This window comes from Chelon labrosus (assembly GCF_963514085.1).
Source record: "Chelon labrosus genome assembly, chromosome: 7".
Taxonomy (NCBI): Eukaryota; Metazoa; Chordata; class Actinopteri; order Mugiliformes; family Mugilidae; genus Chelon; species Chelon labrosus.
Window position 1 is genome coordinate 2935793 of NC_140343.1, and position 16768 is coordinate 2952560.

Sequence of the window (16768 nt, forward strand, 5' to 3'; positions counted from 1 at the left end):
ATGGTAGATACTTGAACCTGCTAATCATTTACTAAATATTAAGATAAGATAATCACACAGAGATTAAGGTGATGAGAGCGTCCTATTGTCACACTCACCCGAGCTGTAGGCATCTTGTTGGCCTCCACGTAGAAGTGAGGGGTGCGGACCTCGTACAGCGCTCCATAGTCCAGCTCCTGACACAAAAAAATAAATATATAAACAGTGACGGTTAATTCTCCAGCAAAGCTCCACTTATTATCTTTAAAACTGAGGATAAATTAACTTCTTTGTGTTTTTTTAAACTATTAATTAACTATTTTCTGACATTTTACAAATTAAACAACACATAGAAGGAACAATAAAGAGATTATTCTGAACTTAAAGTAATCGTTAGTCGACGCAGTGAACAAAAAGATCGTATCATATGGATTTAAAGTGTTTTCTACAGCGCCCCCTAGTGTTTTGGATGCAGTCGTCAAATGAAGCAAGCTTCTCATTAACCAGAACTAGCATCTGTACCATGCAAAAATAATTATGAGCAACTTATGCGCTCCACAGTAAAACATAATATAACGCCGGCCGCGCCAGACTGACCGTGGTGCCCATCCGGTCCAGGGTGTCTTCATTGATGGGGTAGCGGAGCCTCATCTTGCGGTACAGAGGATGCTTCTCGTAGTAGCTCACCAGATCCACCAAACTCTCGAACTCTGCCGAGCTACCCAGCATGAAGAGACGTCCCTCCTGCTGGATGCGACAGTGTTTGATCTTCCCCTCGGCCCTGCGTGCAGGCAGCAGAGGGAACAAAGAGGAGCAAAAGAGAGCAGACAATATGTCCATTCAGAACGGTTGGCTTTGTTGTTCAACTCTAAAAAGAAAGCCGATGCATTCATGTCAGCTGCACTCATGTTACACATACACTCAGCAGCCAGATTATTAGGTACACCTCATCAGTCAAGCACATGGCAAGTGTAGATACCGATACCTGAAGGAGATGGCGTAGGAGCTGTGTTCGCTCCGTTTTCGCACCAGGAACGCTCCGTCCCTGGGAACACGCATCAGCATGTGTTCAGCCTGGACGCGGGACAGACTGGAGTGGTACCACCTGGAGAACAGCAACAGAACCAACACCGTCAAACCAGGACAAACGGGACAAACGGGACAAACCAACACCATCAGGTCATACCAACTGACCAAATGCAGGTCGATAATAGCAGCTGGATGTTCTCCCTGATGGAGATCCCTGATATAGTTTGTAAAATGGCTTTTATGGCTGCTAATTTCTGAGCTTTTTACCCTGACACATGCTCATGACCTAAAAACTCACATGACGAGGGGCTGGTAACAACCACATACTCCCCTATAAGTCTAGTTTCCTTCGTTTTAGCTGTTTTTGGATGTACCGTCTCACTGATGACTGAAAACCTTAATAGGCAAGCTACTTTATAATTCTGCTTTACTAGAATTCACATTTCCTCTTCACTGCATGTATTTAAGAGAAGATAGATAAGATAATCCTTTAATTAATCCCAATGCTTTACAAATGACCATTATTTTTTCTGACAAAAACTTTAAAAAGTGTATGAAATTAATAAAATTAGTCTTTTTCTGTTTTTCAAGAGCAAACTTTTCGCCTTTCCTTTTTGCAAAATGGGAACCACTGATGACAATTTCTAACTAATGTCTGAATTATTAAAAAAACAAGCAATGAACTGAGAATATATTGTAATTATGAGATTAATCTATAATGAAAACAATCATTAGCAGCGGTCTAATCAAACAAAATATAGTAAAATATTCTGCATTGTACATACTTTAAGATTAAAGTGCAGAAATATATATATTTTTTTACAGTGTATTGTCAGGACTTTAGCTTCGTCCTCCTCTGCAGGTTTTTAGATATTAGTCACCCACTCTCTGCTCTCGTGTGCGTTGGGTTGCGGCACGGGGTTGCCCAGCCTCATCTCAAACTCGTTGCAGCGCAGCGGCGTTTCTCTGTAGTGGCAGATGAGGCGGTAGAGGCTGTCGAACACCAGGTTGTCGGTCAGGTAGAAGCGGGTGGCGCCGGACTCCTGACGTGAGTGGATCCTGCAGTGCTGGACGCGACCGGAGCGCCTTGGTGGGGACGAACGAGAGTGAGTTAGGACGGCGATTTGTGATAACTTGGTAGAGAAGACTTAACACTTGAAAGGTGCAGGGTTGACAATCAAGTTGAGACGTTTAAAAGCAAAGAAAAGGCTGTGACCTCAAAAAGTTCAACCTCTCTGAGCAGCTTAGTTGGGACTAAAAGACATATTGATGCTGTAATTATTGAAGTTAGCTCAGAAAATCATGTCCTACAGATGTTTCTAATGCCCCTGTATTTCCATCTATGTTCGTGAAGAAGCTCATGAAGCCATTACTACTGAGGGCCAAAGAAATACATGGCTCAACAGAGCTACGACTCTCTGGCCCCAGTCAGACCTTGCATTAAAATTCATCCTGGGTTCGTTCATGCAAGGTCTGAACGGGACCTTTGTCAGCCTGGCTGAAAAGAAAGCTGGGGTAGTTCTTGTTTTCTTCTATTAATGTTTTTTTTTTTTATAAGTTCAACATCAATTCAGGCTATAAGTGCTTCTTCTGGATTAGTGCAATGCCACTTTCGTGCTATCTTCTTTACATTGCATATTTCCGTATTACATACAGTCATTTCTTCATCTTTATAAGTGTATACGTGACATTTCTGGTTAAAAAGCAAGGCGACATCCCAGCATTTCACCAAACACGGAGCCAATATTATCGTCAGAACACACTGACCAGAAGGAGAGGGTGTAGTCCCCGACGAACGTCTCGCTCTCCCGGACCAGGAAGGTGCCGTCTTTAGCTCCGCCCTCGCAGTAGTCCTGCAGGAGTTTCTCGGCCACCTGCCGACCGTCGCGTCCGCCGCCCAGCTTCCCGTGGAACCAGCGCTCTGCACAGTGCTGCTCGTTGTTGTTACACTCCTGACGGGGTCATACATTTGTGTTCAATAAATACTAGGGATGTCTCAATCAACCCCTCCACCGATTTCTGGCAGCTTTGACGCTAGCCAACCACCGTTAAAACAAAAGAAGAAGACGACGTTTGATGCTCTGATGGGACGTGGTTTTGGTTAAATAACTACTGAAGCCGAATGATATCGATAAATGTTTGACATACTACCTCCTTTGCTTCCTCGTCCTCCTCTTCATCAGCTGTCTGGTAGTGAGATGTCTCCTCTGAGTAGTAAATCTTATTACTGGTCAGGACAAAATAGTGTGGCGTCCACGTCTGTCAATCACACAGACAGAGAAAAAATATAATATAAATAAAGTAGTAATAAAGTGTAGTTAGTAACCGTGTGTGTTTCTGTGTGATCCCTCACGTGGTCGATGGGGTCTTCGAGATAAAGGATGCCGTTCTTCAGAGAGTTGCTGATGTCGTTTTCGGAGTAGCTGGCTGACGACACCTCCTCATACACCGTTCCCTCCACCAGCTTCTTGTGCTGTGACACAATCACACGGTTAAACATCCACGTGCTTCGTTTTTCACGAAGGAGAAACGCGAGCAGCCGTCTACCTTGATGAGGATCTTCCTGCGGAGCTGGTAAGGCGAAGGAAGCTCCTCTGCGTTGTTGTCCACCGGTTTGGTGAGCAGCAGATCTCCGAACACCTTCTTAAAGTGCGTGGCCATGTTCCTCTGCTGGACCACGCTGCAGTGGTCCTCGATGGACAGGATCACGGGATACCTGCACGGACACAGCAGCAGCGGTGGTTACGTGGAGGCCGGTGGCGTTCTGTCGGTGGCTGGCGTGAAGCGAGCGCCCCCTCCTCCGTGTACTCACTCAGATGTGACGAAGGCGTGTTCTTTGATGGTGTGCAGCACGTCCAGGAACTTGATCTTGGAGGTCAAGGTGTGGCCGTGGTAGATGATCGGCAGGTCGTCGGGACCGTCCCAGCAGTCCACTGAGATCCCAAAACAAGAAGTAGTCGGTTTTACTGTTCATCACATGACTGATACGGGACAGTCAACTGGAGCAGATGGGATGGGTAAATGTAATGACAATGGGGCCGTTACACCAAATTAGCCATAACATTATGACCGGTCAAGGGAATACCACAGATTATCTCAATTATGAGGCACCAAGGGAACATTTTGTCCTTAGAACTGATGCTCAAAGGAGGAAAAATGATCAGGTGGACGGATTTGAGCGACTTCGATAAGGGACAGATTGTCTGCAGTGCACCTAGTATTAAAAGTGGTCTAAGGAAGGAAAAGAGTTGAATTAGATCATGGGTTTCAGCCGAAGCTCATCAATGACCACTGTGTGGAGATCAGAAAAGTTGATGCTATATGTTCTGATATGAAGGAGTCATAGGATGGGACAAGAAGCCACTTGGATGAGTCTTCAAGAAAACTCAAACAAGTCCAGTTGCCTTCGTCTTAACTTATATTTGTTTTATATACACCGTGAACCTGAAGTCTGTCCCCTTTCAGGACACTGTGTCTCTTACGTTCAACGCAGCGGCAGCCCATCCTCAGACAGCGAGCGTAGGCCTCTAGAGATGACTCACTGGAGAACTGGTCGCCTGTCAGGTACCTGGAAGAACAACAAAGCTGATGGTAAACCAACCGGGTGGAGGAACACTTTGTTTCCTGACTTTCTGGTAGTTGAAAGATAACTTTGAGATGTTTGTTTGAATAATGTGTTCAAAGATGAATTGGTCTGGTAACACATCTTTGCTGCATGTCAAAGTGTCTCTTGTTGAATGAGTGTTTAAATCTGTCATTTTGCTAACTTCCTGTCAACATAACAAAACATGTCAAACAAACTAACTCTTTGCATTAAAGCTGGACTCAGACTGGGCCCATTTAATCCCTGATCTATTTATTTTTTTAAAACTCTTGTAGTCTGAGGCTAGCCTGGAAGCCAGAGCGACTTCCACATCCACAAGTTTTCTTTGGCGGAAAGTTGGTCTGGAAGCCCTCTGCTAGGAACTGATTATGCTAAAGATCTGCTGGGCCAATCAAATCGCTTGGACAGGCTTTACATGGTGACGGACATACACGTCATCTGAGCGTCGTGGAGTTGAATTTATTGGTTGGAGGACTATCAAGTTGCAGTTATTTTTCTTTCTCTACAAATGCTGCATTATTAAATCCAGTCTAAGGCCAGCTTTAGTGAGTCTGACATTTCCAAAACATCAAAGCCACACCACAAGACATATTTACGTGTTGTGTGAAGAGGAGATCCAGTACTGGGACAGCGGCCTTTTCATGTCGTCTGCAACGACCGGTGAGAGCCGAGGGTCACACACAGAGTTCTCTTTAGAGAACAGGAAGGTCAGGAACTAGAATCACAGAGGAAAAAAAACAATCTTACTGTAAAGCAGCGTGAAATGGTGCATCCTCAAAGCATGTTTCAGTTTCTGTTTTGCGCGTCTTTGTTGTGCGTCACCTCGTCCAGCTGCAGCATCGGCTCCGGCTGCGGCCCCCCTCTCATGTAGCCCATGAGAAACTCCCTGACGCGACTCAGATCCGACGCCCAGGACTCCTGAGACGAGCCCAACGCAGAGAAGTGAAAACCAAGCACATTTTTTTTGCTGTGCAGGAGCTGTTTATTTTTGTGTGTCTGTGTGTTGTGCTGACGGGTGCTGGATTTGCTCCGTACCTTCTGGTCCATCTGTAAAAACTTCTGGAAGTCGTAGAGGGAGATCTGACAAAGCTCTGGCCTGTCCACGTTTCTGAGAACACAGCGATTTTTAAAGTTTAACGTCAGAGGAGTGACGGCTGAATAAGAAACTAGTGAATGAGAGAGGGGACGAGATGCATTAACGTCTATTAAAGCCAGTTTCAAAATGTATTACCGATAAAAAGGCAACAGTAGAAATGAAAAGAGAAACTAGACACTAGGTGGAGGGAGAAAGGTGGAGGCTGCGAGGACCGAACACTGAGGAGGAAGAAGGAGGTGAAGGTGGAGGGACTCACCGCAGAGGGAAGGAGAGCTCCAGCTGCTCAATAATCTGAGGAACAAAAGGGGAGGAGCCAGGTGACGGACAGGTGGTGGGAGGGAGCCAGGTGAAGCATAAACAGTACAGGACAAAGTGAGCGTGGTGTCGTACGAGTGCAGGGGTGGAAAGTACGGTGCATTCAAACGCTGGACGTGAAGTTCAGCTCCTCAGTTTCAGTTAAAAGGAGGACAGTATGAGAAAGACCTTTTATAAAAGTTTCCAAAATTCATTCACGTTTTAATCCAGTTTGCTACAACATCTGCATTTTGTGTTGCAGCAGAGCGTTGTGTTTTATTTTGCACATTTGCAGCCTTTAATTGTTTCCATAAATTAAGGGTTATCACAGCCTTGACGTTTATTGTGAGTGCATTTTAACGAGTAATTTTTACAGCGCAATAACAATACAGATTAGAGACAGCTGCTGTTGAACTATTGTACATCTCATTTAATGATGTCCGTGTTTATTTATCAGATCTCAAATGCTGATTGGTTGTGCATGTGGAGACGCATTTAATGCCAGGTGTGAACACAGGTGCTAGTTTCTCTCCTGTGTTACTGTGCCTCCATTTAGATTATTCTACTCGTTGTGAGTGTATATAAATATGTCATATATATGTGTGTGTGTGTGACACTCACGCTCCTCTGTGCATCGAACATCAGCGTTCTGTAGAGCTGAGCGAAGTTGGGGTACGACAGATCGCTCCTGGCCTCCACCTCCTGTGGAAACAGAGCGGGAACGTGAGCAGGCCGGTTCGAGTCAGAACCTGCAGAAACGGCGATATTAAAGCTGGTTTCTCACCTGCAGCTTGTCTTTGAGAAAGCGCATGTTGGGGACTCTGAAGTTGACCTGAGGAAGCAGAGTTTTCACGTCCTTCACCGTGATGCTGGGGAGGAAAGCAGAAAGGCGGACGAGCCGTTAAAAACGAACAATAGTTCAATCACGAGCTTCTTATAAAAGAGCAGGTGAGACTTGAGTCTGAAGGTCTGAGGAGCTTTGAGCAGTTTTAAAGGTTGAGATTGGAAAAGATTTTATGAGACGGGGAGATTTGAACTTGAGCTGGCGTGCAGAGTTGTGGTGCAGTTTTCAAACCACTCTACTGTATGTTCATGCACCAAACTGCTCCTCTTGCATGGCTGCCCCCTGCTCCAAGTTCGTGCACTTGGTTGGGTTAAATTGCCGTTCAAACGTTTTTGCACCATTTCTGCAAAAAACTGAATCAAAACATCAGTGGAAGTCCCAAAGGGCGACGAAAAGAACCCAATCAGACAAATGAAGCTGATGTATTATACTTGTGCATTTATTTATTCAATAAAATGAATAATTTTAAGTCATTTTTATGCAGAAAAGGCACAAAAACATCTGTATTTGGATAAGATTTGATTTACATAAGTTGCTTTCTGCTGATGTCTCTACACTTTTCTTTTTTTGCCTCTTGGGGCGCATGGATAATCACTCGGATTCGATTAACAAAACACATGCAGCCGTCATAACAGAACGAGGAAGGAGGTTTGAAAGAAAGGATCCAGAGAAGATCTTCTGGGGTCAACGACCGCCAACACCGGCAGGTCCGAGCCGCGCCTCCTCCCACCTTCCTCCGTCTAGCTACTGTTACTATTTTCACAGGAGACAGGAAGTTGCCCTCTCCCAGCCCATCGCATCACTTCCTGCTCCTTATCAGGCGGCGGCAGGCTGTTTGTGCTGGAGCGGATTCCACCCAAACAGAAGCCCCGGGCTTCTTAATGAGAGAAAACTTGTGAGAAACGTCCTGCGTCGTGGATGGGCCGGGGGCGTAGCGTGCCCCTCTGAAGCACATCTGGGTCTCGTTCACATCCCACCTGCTGGGACACGCCGGCCAGTGGGCGTCCAACACAGGCTGCTGTGAAAAGCTACGACTGGGTGTTGACGTGTTTGTGGAAAGTCACCCACCTGCCCTCGTGGCTCCTGTCCATGACTTCAAACTGTTTCCTCAGCCACCTACACAGGGAGAGCAAACATGAGAATGAAAGGCCTCTGGGTCCGACTGAAGACAATTCTGGCTAAAGTCCTAATTTTCTGACACAAGTTGATAAATGACTCCGACTCCGGCCAAGCTCATGTTAAATAGTTTAAAGTATGAACATGAGGATGCTGTGCTAAAAGACTGAAGCTGCAAATCTGGTCCTGGAGAAACACCATGATCCTTTTCTAGAAGTGTAGAGCTAGTTTAGAGTATATTTTCAAAATGCATGTATTCAAATATCATCTGCTGTGTTTGCATGAGCACTGGTATTCCACTAATAATCAAAATACAAGATGAAATGAGACTGGACCAGACTGATCTGATCAGACGTTTTCATTCAGATCTGATCTCCTGATAACCATTTAAACTCGATGTTCTGGTTTCTCTCTGGTTCTTGGAATAAATCCATTCTCTCCGAGCATGTCTGCTCCACGTCGGGTAAACATCGGGTGAGGGACAGAAACATGGAGGTAGAAAAACAAGATGAACCAAGCTGGAATCCATGTGGACAGAGACGTTGGAGACATGGAGACACCTTGGTTTGTCTTCTTCCACTCTAGACATTTGAGTTTGTCAATAAAGTAGCTGTCTCTCTATATCAATATGGTGGCTACACTAATGCAGGGTTACAGCCTAAATTTTCTGGGGCTCTGGACAGCTGAATGTCGTCAAGGCGTAAATACCTAGTAGTAGTAGTAGTAGTACACATGATAATCAAAACTCAAACTAAAGGGGAACTAATGTTTTTTACTACCTGGACCTTATTTCTGGCATAAAATACAATCGTTTACTGACCCATATAACTTTGGTGTCATTTTTAGTCGTTCGGAAGATATATATCCATATAGTGGGAGTGATTGGGGCACCGAAACGCAGTCTCTATAAACGCATTATCTACAGTGAAACTGGTTCATTTCACCAATATTTTGTTATCATACACTAGTGCTATTCCCCGTTGAGTCCGGAGTTACCTGTTATCTATTTGCGGATGTGCAGCAGTTTGTTGTTCTTTGGCCAGCTGTCTCTGTCTCTCTCTGCCTCAACATCCTCCTTTCAACGAGCTCCTCATCCGTATACTCTGGCTCAAAACGGTTAAGGATGTCCATCATAAACAAAGTTGTCGTCCACAACTTCAGAATCGGAAAAATATTCAGCCATGTTGCAATAAACTAGCAGTAGCACATTACAGGTAAACAAGCCGACCGTTGTGGGTGCGCACGGGGCTCAGACATGACATCACCCAGGTCAGAGGTTAGTAGGTCAAACTACAGACCCCGGATGATGATAACAGGTAACTCCGGACTCAACGGGGAGTAGCACTAGCGTATCATAACAAAATATTGGTGAAATTAATGAGTTTCGCGGCAGATAATACGTTATTTAGAGGCTGTGTTTCGGTGCCCCAATCACTCCCACTATAAGGATATACGAGGCGCTCCCCTGGAGCTAAATGCGCTACTGGAGACTAAAAATGACACCAAAGTTATATGGGTGAGTAAACAATTATATTACATGCCAGAAATAAGGTCCAGGTTGTAAAAAATGGTAGTTCCCCTTTAAGTCCACCAGCCTACGATGTAGTATCTGGGTCTTGCGGTCCATGTAGATGTTAATTTGATGTGTCCCACCAACTGAACATTGCTGCAGACCATGTACAACCACATGGCAACTGCAAGGGGGGCTTTTCCTTGCATCCAAAGAAATCACCTGACCATCCATGTAACGTAAAAGAAAATCAGACTGGACCACCTCCCTCCATTGCTGGAGCTTTCAGCAGTGGACAGGGGTCTACAGCTACACAGTCCCATGCAAAACAAACTGAGATCCACTGTGTGTTCTGTCACCTTCCTAACAGAGCCAGCATTAACGCTGACAGCAGTTTGAGTACAGTTACAGCACCACACGGGTCACCTCTATTTCCCTACATGCATCAATGAGCCTTGGCTGCCAATGACCACGTCTCTGGTTCAACACCAGTAGCACAACATAAGAGCTGCAGTTTTGGAGATTCTCCAAACCCAGTTGTCTGGCCAGCACAATTTGTCCCTTGTCGAAGTCGCTCAAAATCCTTCCACTTGTCCATTTCTCCTGCTTCTAACAATAACTCAGACGACATACTGTCCACTTGTCGCCTCATATATCCCACCCACTGACAGGTGCCATTAGAACCGGATAATCGATGGTATTCACTTGAGCAATCCGTCGTAATGTTATGGTTGACTGGTGTGCGAGGCTTTAAGCTTCAGAAGTTTCTTCAAACTCCTGATAATTTACGGATGCTGAATAAAGTCGGCCTGTATTTTTAACTCCTGCTCGGCTGATGGCTCTTCTCCTCAAACAGTTTACACGACTTCCTAAACAGACAGAATTAGCCGTTTCATTTCCTACGGCCATGTCCAAACATAAACCGCTCACATTATGCGGACAACGAAACTGTGTCCCTCTCCCACACAGCCTCTCTCTGTTCTCCTGCCTTCACCACGGAAGCCAAAAAAAAAAACGGCCTCCGCTCAGTCATCTGGAGTAAATATTTTCATCCCAAAACTAATATTTGTCTCCTCCTCCGACCAAAAGCTCTCCGTCCCGTCCAGGACCGCTGCACCGTCGATGCAACCAGATGTCACGTTACCCCACGTTAAGTGCAGTAATGACTTTTTTTTACATCACTGTACAGGATTTAATTTCATTTTTAGGCTTTTAACCGACGAGTCTGATGGATTAACGGTTACTGAAACAGATAAATCTCAGCTGATCCATCTTTGTGACTTTATTCTGAAAGGAACCAAATAAATAAAAGTTAATTTAACCGTCTCTTGAATCATTTCATCAGAACCCTGAGACCTTCCAGTGTACAGTAAACTCAAAGACCAGGACGTGATTCATATGAACTATTTTTCGCTCTCTATTAGAATCCACAGTGGCTGCCTTCATTGGGAGTGAATATACAAATATTCATCCCTGCAGTACTCTGTTTTACACAAGAAAATACCTGCTGAAGTGCCGATCCTTGTGTCCATGCTCCATCTGTCTACTTTTGAATGGAAAGTTAAGGCACAAAATGCCCCCAAAGACGTACAATCGACAGTGTTTATGGATGCTCATGTTGGTCCATGGGACTCTGGCCTATAAATAAAAATCGTAGCATAACGCCAACTTCCTAAGGCTAATGTATCGGCATGAAATACTCTAAAATCCCTCAGATATGGAGAAATATTTGAGAAACATATGTCTGTTTGTGTACTTGATCAGTTAAAGTCCCATATTCGTTATATTTTTACCTCTGATTTGGTCTCCACCAACTCCAAAATAGAACTCAAAAGGTCGTGGTTAGGACCATAGACTGTATAAAGATAGGTGGCGGGACAGCTCCTCTAAAGTGAAGCCAAATAAAGTAGAGCTCCCCCTGGTGGCTGGCTGCAATATAGGTCATAAGCTCCGCCTCTTCCATGTTAATGGGTGGGGCTTGGGCCAAACTAAAACACTAAAATACAGGTCAAATAATTTTATTTCAAGGATGGTTTCTGTCATTTTAGGTAGCATATATAGGATATGTTTTGTTTTAGTTCGTTATTTGACGCTATAGAAACATGTGACATAATGGTGACCACCAGTTGCCGTCAGATTATTTGGGCAGAGCTATACATGGTGATGCACAGAAGAGTAACTGCCACATACATATATATTAACTTCCCTCCCACCTCCACCATTTCTGAAAACGTCAGCAAACAGGTCACAACTCGCTCGGGAAAGCTGGCGTTAAAGAAAATATTCCCTTCGTATGGACTCTTCTTCTGAAGACATTTTTTAGCGATTTGGCCGAGACAAACACAACAGGACAGCAAAGACAGGAAGCAACGTCCCAAGACAAGAATGTAAAACAATGGTTGACTCAGATTAGAACTAAAAAGCAAGAGCTTCCACAGATAGCGGCGAGAAAATCGTATCTGTTCCTTAGACTGTCTGGAGGCCCTACAGACGCCTTCACTATAAAAGGAGAGGAAATGAGGATTTCTGTTCGTAGAGAAATAAAACGTCCTTTCCTCCGCTTCACGTACCTCAGGTCTAAACCCTGCAGCTCGGACAAACACACACCTGTCAGTCTGCTGTGGAGCTGGAGCTCTCTGGGTGTCGATCATCAGCCAGTTGAGTCCCGTGATCCACATGTTGACCTCCTCCTCACTGAAGGCTGCACCGACATTTAAACTAGTGTTTAGTTGCTTGCATGTTAAAAAGAACACAAACTGCACGACTGACTGTTGAATTTTCGAAATCAAATTACATCAACATGAAGTGGAAGCTGGTATGAGGTTAAGGAGAAATATATCCTAACGACAAGTTTGTTTGTATTTTATGAGCACTGCAATACTATACGATAGCATGGGGTATCTTCTGATTTTACATCTTAAATCGGATCCAAAGGGTTTGAAACTGGAGGTTTGAAACTGACTCATCATAAATTTGTAAAGTTCAATCCTTGCAGACCATAGACTGTATACAAATATGGAGAACGTGTCGCCACTTCCTTGTATTTGCCAAACTAGCGCTATTTTCAAGGGGATACGGACGGCGCCATCTTTATTTTATTTGACTTTTTTATTTTCTTATTTACTTATTTTTTTTTATATACTTCAATACTGTAGATGTAATGTGAGTATAATAACAAATATTGTTGGTTTTGTTCTTTTCTTTGGGTTCCAAACTTTATCCTTTAAGAGGAAGAAAGTTGAGAATAAAGACCAAGTAAATTAAGGATGTCGTGTGTGTGAGTATTTAACCTTTATCTCAGCAGTAGACTGGACTGTGAGTAGACTGAGAAAACACATTGGGAATAAGTAGGACACACATTTAAATATATATATATACATATGTACACACTGACCAGCCACGCTGAGAGTGCGCAGGCGAAACTCCAGGCCGTAGAGCACGATGAAGCAGTGGGCGGAGTCCAGCTTACGAGCCTCCTCCGGGTAGCGCTCGAAATCACGGGAGCCCTTCCCCAACCGCAGCTCCCTGATCTCCCGTATGTCAACTGTAGGCGGGGGGAGGGAGGGAGAGTGGGAAGGAAGGAGGGAGGAAGGAAGGATAGTGTTGCATGAACACAAATATGCACAACTGTAAATCACACTTTGGCACGTTGTTCGCTTTCCTGCCAAACTCACAGAAAATCTGCTGCCGGAGAGCAGAACAAATGAGTGTTTGTGTGTGAGAGAGAGAGAGAGGGGCCAAAAAAAAAAAAAAAAGGCAAACATTTCAGCTGTCCTGTCCATGGCAGGACGCTAGAAATGTCTGCAGCTCCAGCTCAAAGTGCAGCCTCACGTCGCTGCTAGCACGGATAAATGAGCAGATTAATCAAATCATGAAAGAGGAGAATTTAGCTGCAGCTTTACAAACATTTTAATATTATTACTGTAAAGTTTTGGGTAATTTGATAGTTGCACCAATTTGTAGGGATATGCAGCGCTGTAATATGGTGTGATAAGTAAAAGTTTCTATTTAGCACTTGAAGAAATATTATTTAATACGTTTCTTTGCAAAGAAAAAAGTCAAAACATATCAGATTATAAAAGAACTTTTTGAGATGAGATGAAAAGTTAGATGCAAACCAAGTCTTTCTCATGTCAGGACTTAAATAGCATTTTATAAAAAGCCCTAATGTGCACTTGTGGCAGATTTCCGTCCGTTTCCATCTCGTTAACAGAGAGGGGTTAACGGAGAAGTCGGCCTACTGTCCGCAGAGTATGATGTAACCTCTGGACTCTGACTCCGACACACCCACAAAGAAAACCCCGGCTTATTGACATAGCAGATGCCTTGCGTGAACACACATAAACACATAACACACACACACACACACACACACACACTGTAGCAACCACACGCTCCAACTTGAATGTCACTTTCATAAGCCCTGGACTCTATTTTCTACCACCGAGGAGCTCCTGCCAAATAATAAAACAAAACACAGGACTCTAGTAGAAACACAACACGTTTCACCCTCTTTGACGTAGAGAACGTTCCCCTAGTTTCAACAGGTGAGACACCAGTGGACACAAGGGACGGGGGGAAGGGCCTGTGTTGTGGGCCCGTATCGGAGCAAAGCGATCCGTCCTCAGCGGGCTGTAAATTATCCCGCCGCGAGGAGAAATCTGGTTCCTATCGGAGCGTCCCGCATGTGGAGGAGACAAGGAAGCGTGTTTGGCACGAGATTAAGAGAGAAGTTCGTTTTTGCACGAATGGAAACGTGGGACGAGTTTCAGCACTGAGTTCTAATCAAGGGAAAACCTGCTGTGGTACAATAATGATAATACGATAATAATCAGCCCCTGTAAAGGTTTATGAATATTAAAGAGTAACTCGCTCGTGCTTCACAGATACAAACACTTGCCACATTGTGAAGCTGTAATTTATTAGGCTGTTTGAGGCACGCACCAAGCGTTAGGATCGGCCGATGGTGAGCATGTGCGGCTCTAGTTTTAGTTTTGGTGGTTTGTAGAGATATGCAGCGCTGCAGTATGCTGTGATAAGTTAAAGTTTCTGCACTGCCTGGCCAAATAAAAATCACCACCAGCCTCCTGTTGGATAATTACTGCATGGGTGATTATCTTTCAGGTGGCAACAAGTTATTTAAGCCCAACTGATACAATGAGTAGCTTCTCATTTCTTCAACAACCATGTCTAAAGACACATCCTGTGGTCGTGGAAAAGATGTTAGTCTGTTTGAGAAGGGTCAAATCATTGGCATGCATCAAGCAGAGAAAACATCTAAGGAGATTGTAGAAACTACTAAAACTGGGTTAAGAACTGTCCAAGGCATTATTAAAAACTGGAAGGATAGTGGAGAACCATCGTCTTCCAGGAAGAAATGTGGTTGAAAACAAATCCTGATCGTGATCAGAATGATTTAGGAGAGGCCAGCTCTATACGATGGTTTCCTAGCCTCCCAGCTAACAGTTGATGTTCTGTTTCCCCTTTTCGATGATGAACACAAACTACTGCCACCTTCTGGTATGAAGAGTTATTTCCTGTCATGCAGGCATGTGCCAGCTGGCCGTTGGCTATAGTCTTCTTGGTGCATTCACGGGCAACGTGAGGCGACGCTACAGTTATTTGACATCAAACAATTATCCAAGACTGATTAGCCGCCGTTATGCTTACTGCGCAACTGGATTTAACAAAATGAACTCTTCTTGATCACTGAGCAGCTGCAAAAACCACTGACAGGAAAAGTGAATAACATCAACCATCTTGTGACAGTTCAATGTTCTGCTGGGAAACTTCTGGACCTGGCATTCATTGGTGTGGATGTTACTTAGACATGTAGCACCCACCTAGACCAGACCAGACACCCCCACCCCATAGCAATGACACTCCTTGATGGCAGCAGCCATCCCCAGCAGGATGCAGCCTGACACAGACACACACACAAAAACACTTTAGGAACAACTAAAAAAAAAACATGAAGAACAGCACAAGGTGTTGACCTGGCCTCCAAATTCACTAGATCCCAAACTGATCAAGTATCTGTGGGATGATCCACAGAGGCCCCTCCCCTCAAAGGCCCCCCACTAAGAACATTCTGTAGCCAGACACCACAGGACTCCCTCAGAAGGCCCATGTCCATTCTCTCACTGCAAGGGAGACCTGCACAATATTAGGATATTAGGTCATAATGTTATGCCTGATCGGTGTGCGTCCCGAAGATGCATTTGAGAGCAGATCACTCACATATGGAGGTGGTCTGGGTTGATTGTGACCTCATTCCTGGGTCACATTAAGGACCACCTACTCAGTTGGCGAGTTTTCACTGATTCATTAAAAAGAACTTAAACAAAATAAATGCACAACCACTATTTTGAAAGATGATCAAAAAGAAAAAAAGCACAGAAAGAGCCTTTTAGTATATTTTCCTTTCCTCTCTCCATCTTGGCCCTCTGTCTACACTAAAACGTTGTCCTGGATCCAGAGAGCGTAAATCTGAAAACACTGGATTTGGTATTGTAGTGTGTATGGGGATAAAACTTGAACTTTGTGAAGTTTTCTAGACAGCTGTGTCTATATTTCTCAAGCTGAGGAAGTTATTTTACTGCATATAAAGCCATGTGTCATAATGCTACTGGAATCAAACCGTTTCCAACAATCTCCAGGACTGATAAAGATTTAAAGGTACAAAGTGGTTCATAGTCGAAAGTTGAGTCATTTCCTCCGAAACCAATCTAACCTGCACTTATTTTTTTTTTTTTCTGGTCTCTCCCTTTTATTATTTCCTGTCATTTAGTTTGGACGTTGGACAATAAGGCGCACAGCTCGCCAAACGTCACACTTCGCTCACTATGGCTGCCTGTCTCACCCTACAGAAACGCACACACAAAAGACTGCGGCCTTTAATCCTGTAAACATGTAAACCGCTTCGGCCCGACGTAAACTGAGCAGGAAGGGTGAGGCGAGGGGAGGGAAACTGAAGGCCAACTGGCGCGACTACACAGGACGAGATACAGTCAACAGAAAACACTCCGTTATGAGACATCATCGTCTCTCTGTCGGTCCGGGACGCCGACTGAACGCGTAGCTGTGTGCACTGCTGACCTGAAACCACCAGCCGCTGATAATTGCAGTTCACTTTCAGAGAAACAAACTGTTCTTGGTACAGCTGGTGAAATCACTCCCATTCCAGATGGCACAGTTTACAGCAAGTTGAGGAATTATGAAGGACGGGAGAGAGAAGGGGGGGCGGAGGTCAGGTTACGAAAATGGATAAATGGCTAGACGGACGGGATTCTGTCT

At 44.4% G+C, this 16768-nt stretch overlaps 1 protein-coding gene across 1 annotated transcript in view; it reads right to left on the bottom strand.

Annotated features, from left to right (window-relative positions):
* Window positions 1-16768, bottom strand: part of LOC311490159 (1-phosphatidylinositol 4,5-bisphosphate phosphodiesterase gamma-1-like) — a 31422-nt gene that overhangs the window by 7376 nt on the left and 7278 nt on the right. The window contains exons 2-20 of the mRNA XM_084547517.1: window positions 12867-13016; window positions 12080-12173; window positions 7915-7962; window positions 6787-6871; window positions 6624-6704; window positions 5965-5999; window positions 5648-5720; window positions 5435-5530; window positions 5209-5327; window positions 4491-4576; window positions 3821-3941; window positions 3556-3724; window positions 3362-3481; window positions 3160-3267; window positions 2776-2960; window positions 1894-2094; window positions 965-1084; window positions 577-760; window positions 99-176 (exon numbers count right to left, since the gene is read on the bottom strand). Coding sequence (XP_084403643.1) covers window positions 99-176; window positions 577-760; window positions 965-1084; window positions 1894-2094; window positions 2776-2960; window positions 3160-3267; window positions 3362-3481; window positions 3556-3724; window positions 3821-3941; window positions 4491-4576; window positions 5209-5327; window positions 5435-5530; window positions 5648-5720; window positions 5965-5999; window positions 6624-6704; window positions 6787-6871; window positions 7915-7962; window positions 12080-12173; window positions 12867-13016 — 2153 coding nt within the window. The remainder of the gene's footprint in view (window positions 1-98; window positions 177-576; window positions 761-964; window positions 1085-1893; window positions 2095-2775; window positions 2961-3159; window positions 3268-3361; window positions 3482-3555; window positions 3725-3820; window positions 3942-4490; window positions 4577-5208; window positions 5328-5434; window positions 5531-5647; window positions 5721-5964; window positions 6000-6623; window positions 6705-6786; window positions 6872-7914; window positions 7963-12079; window positions 12174-12866; window positions 13017-16768) is intronic.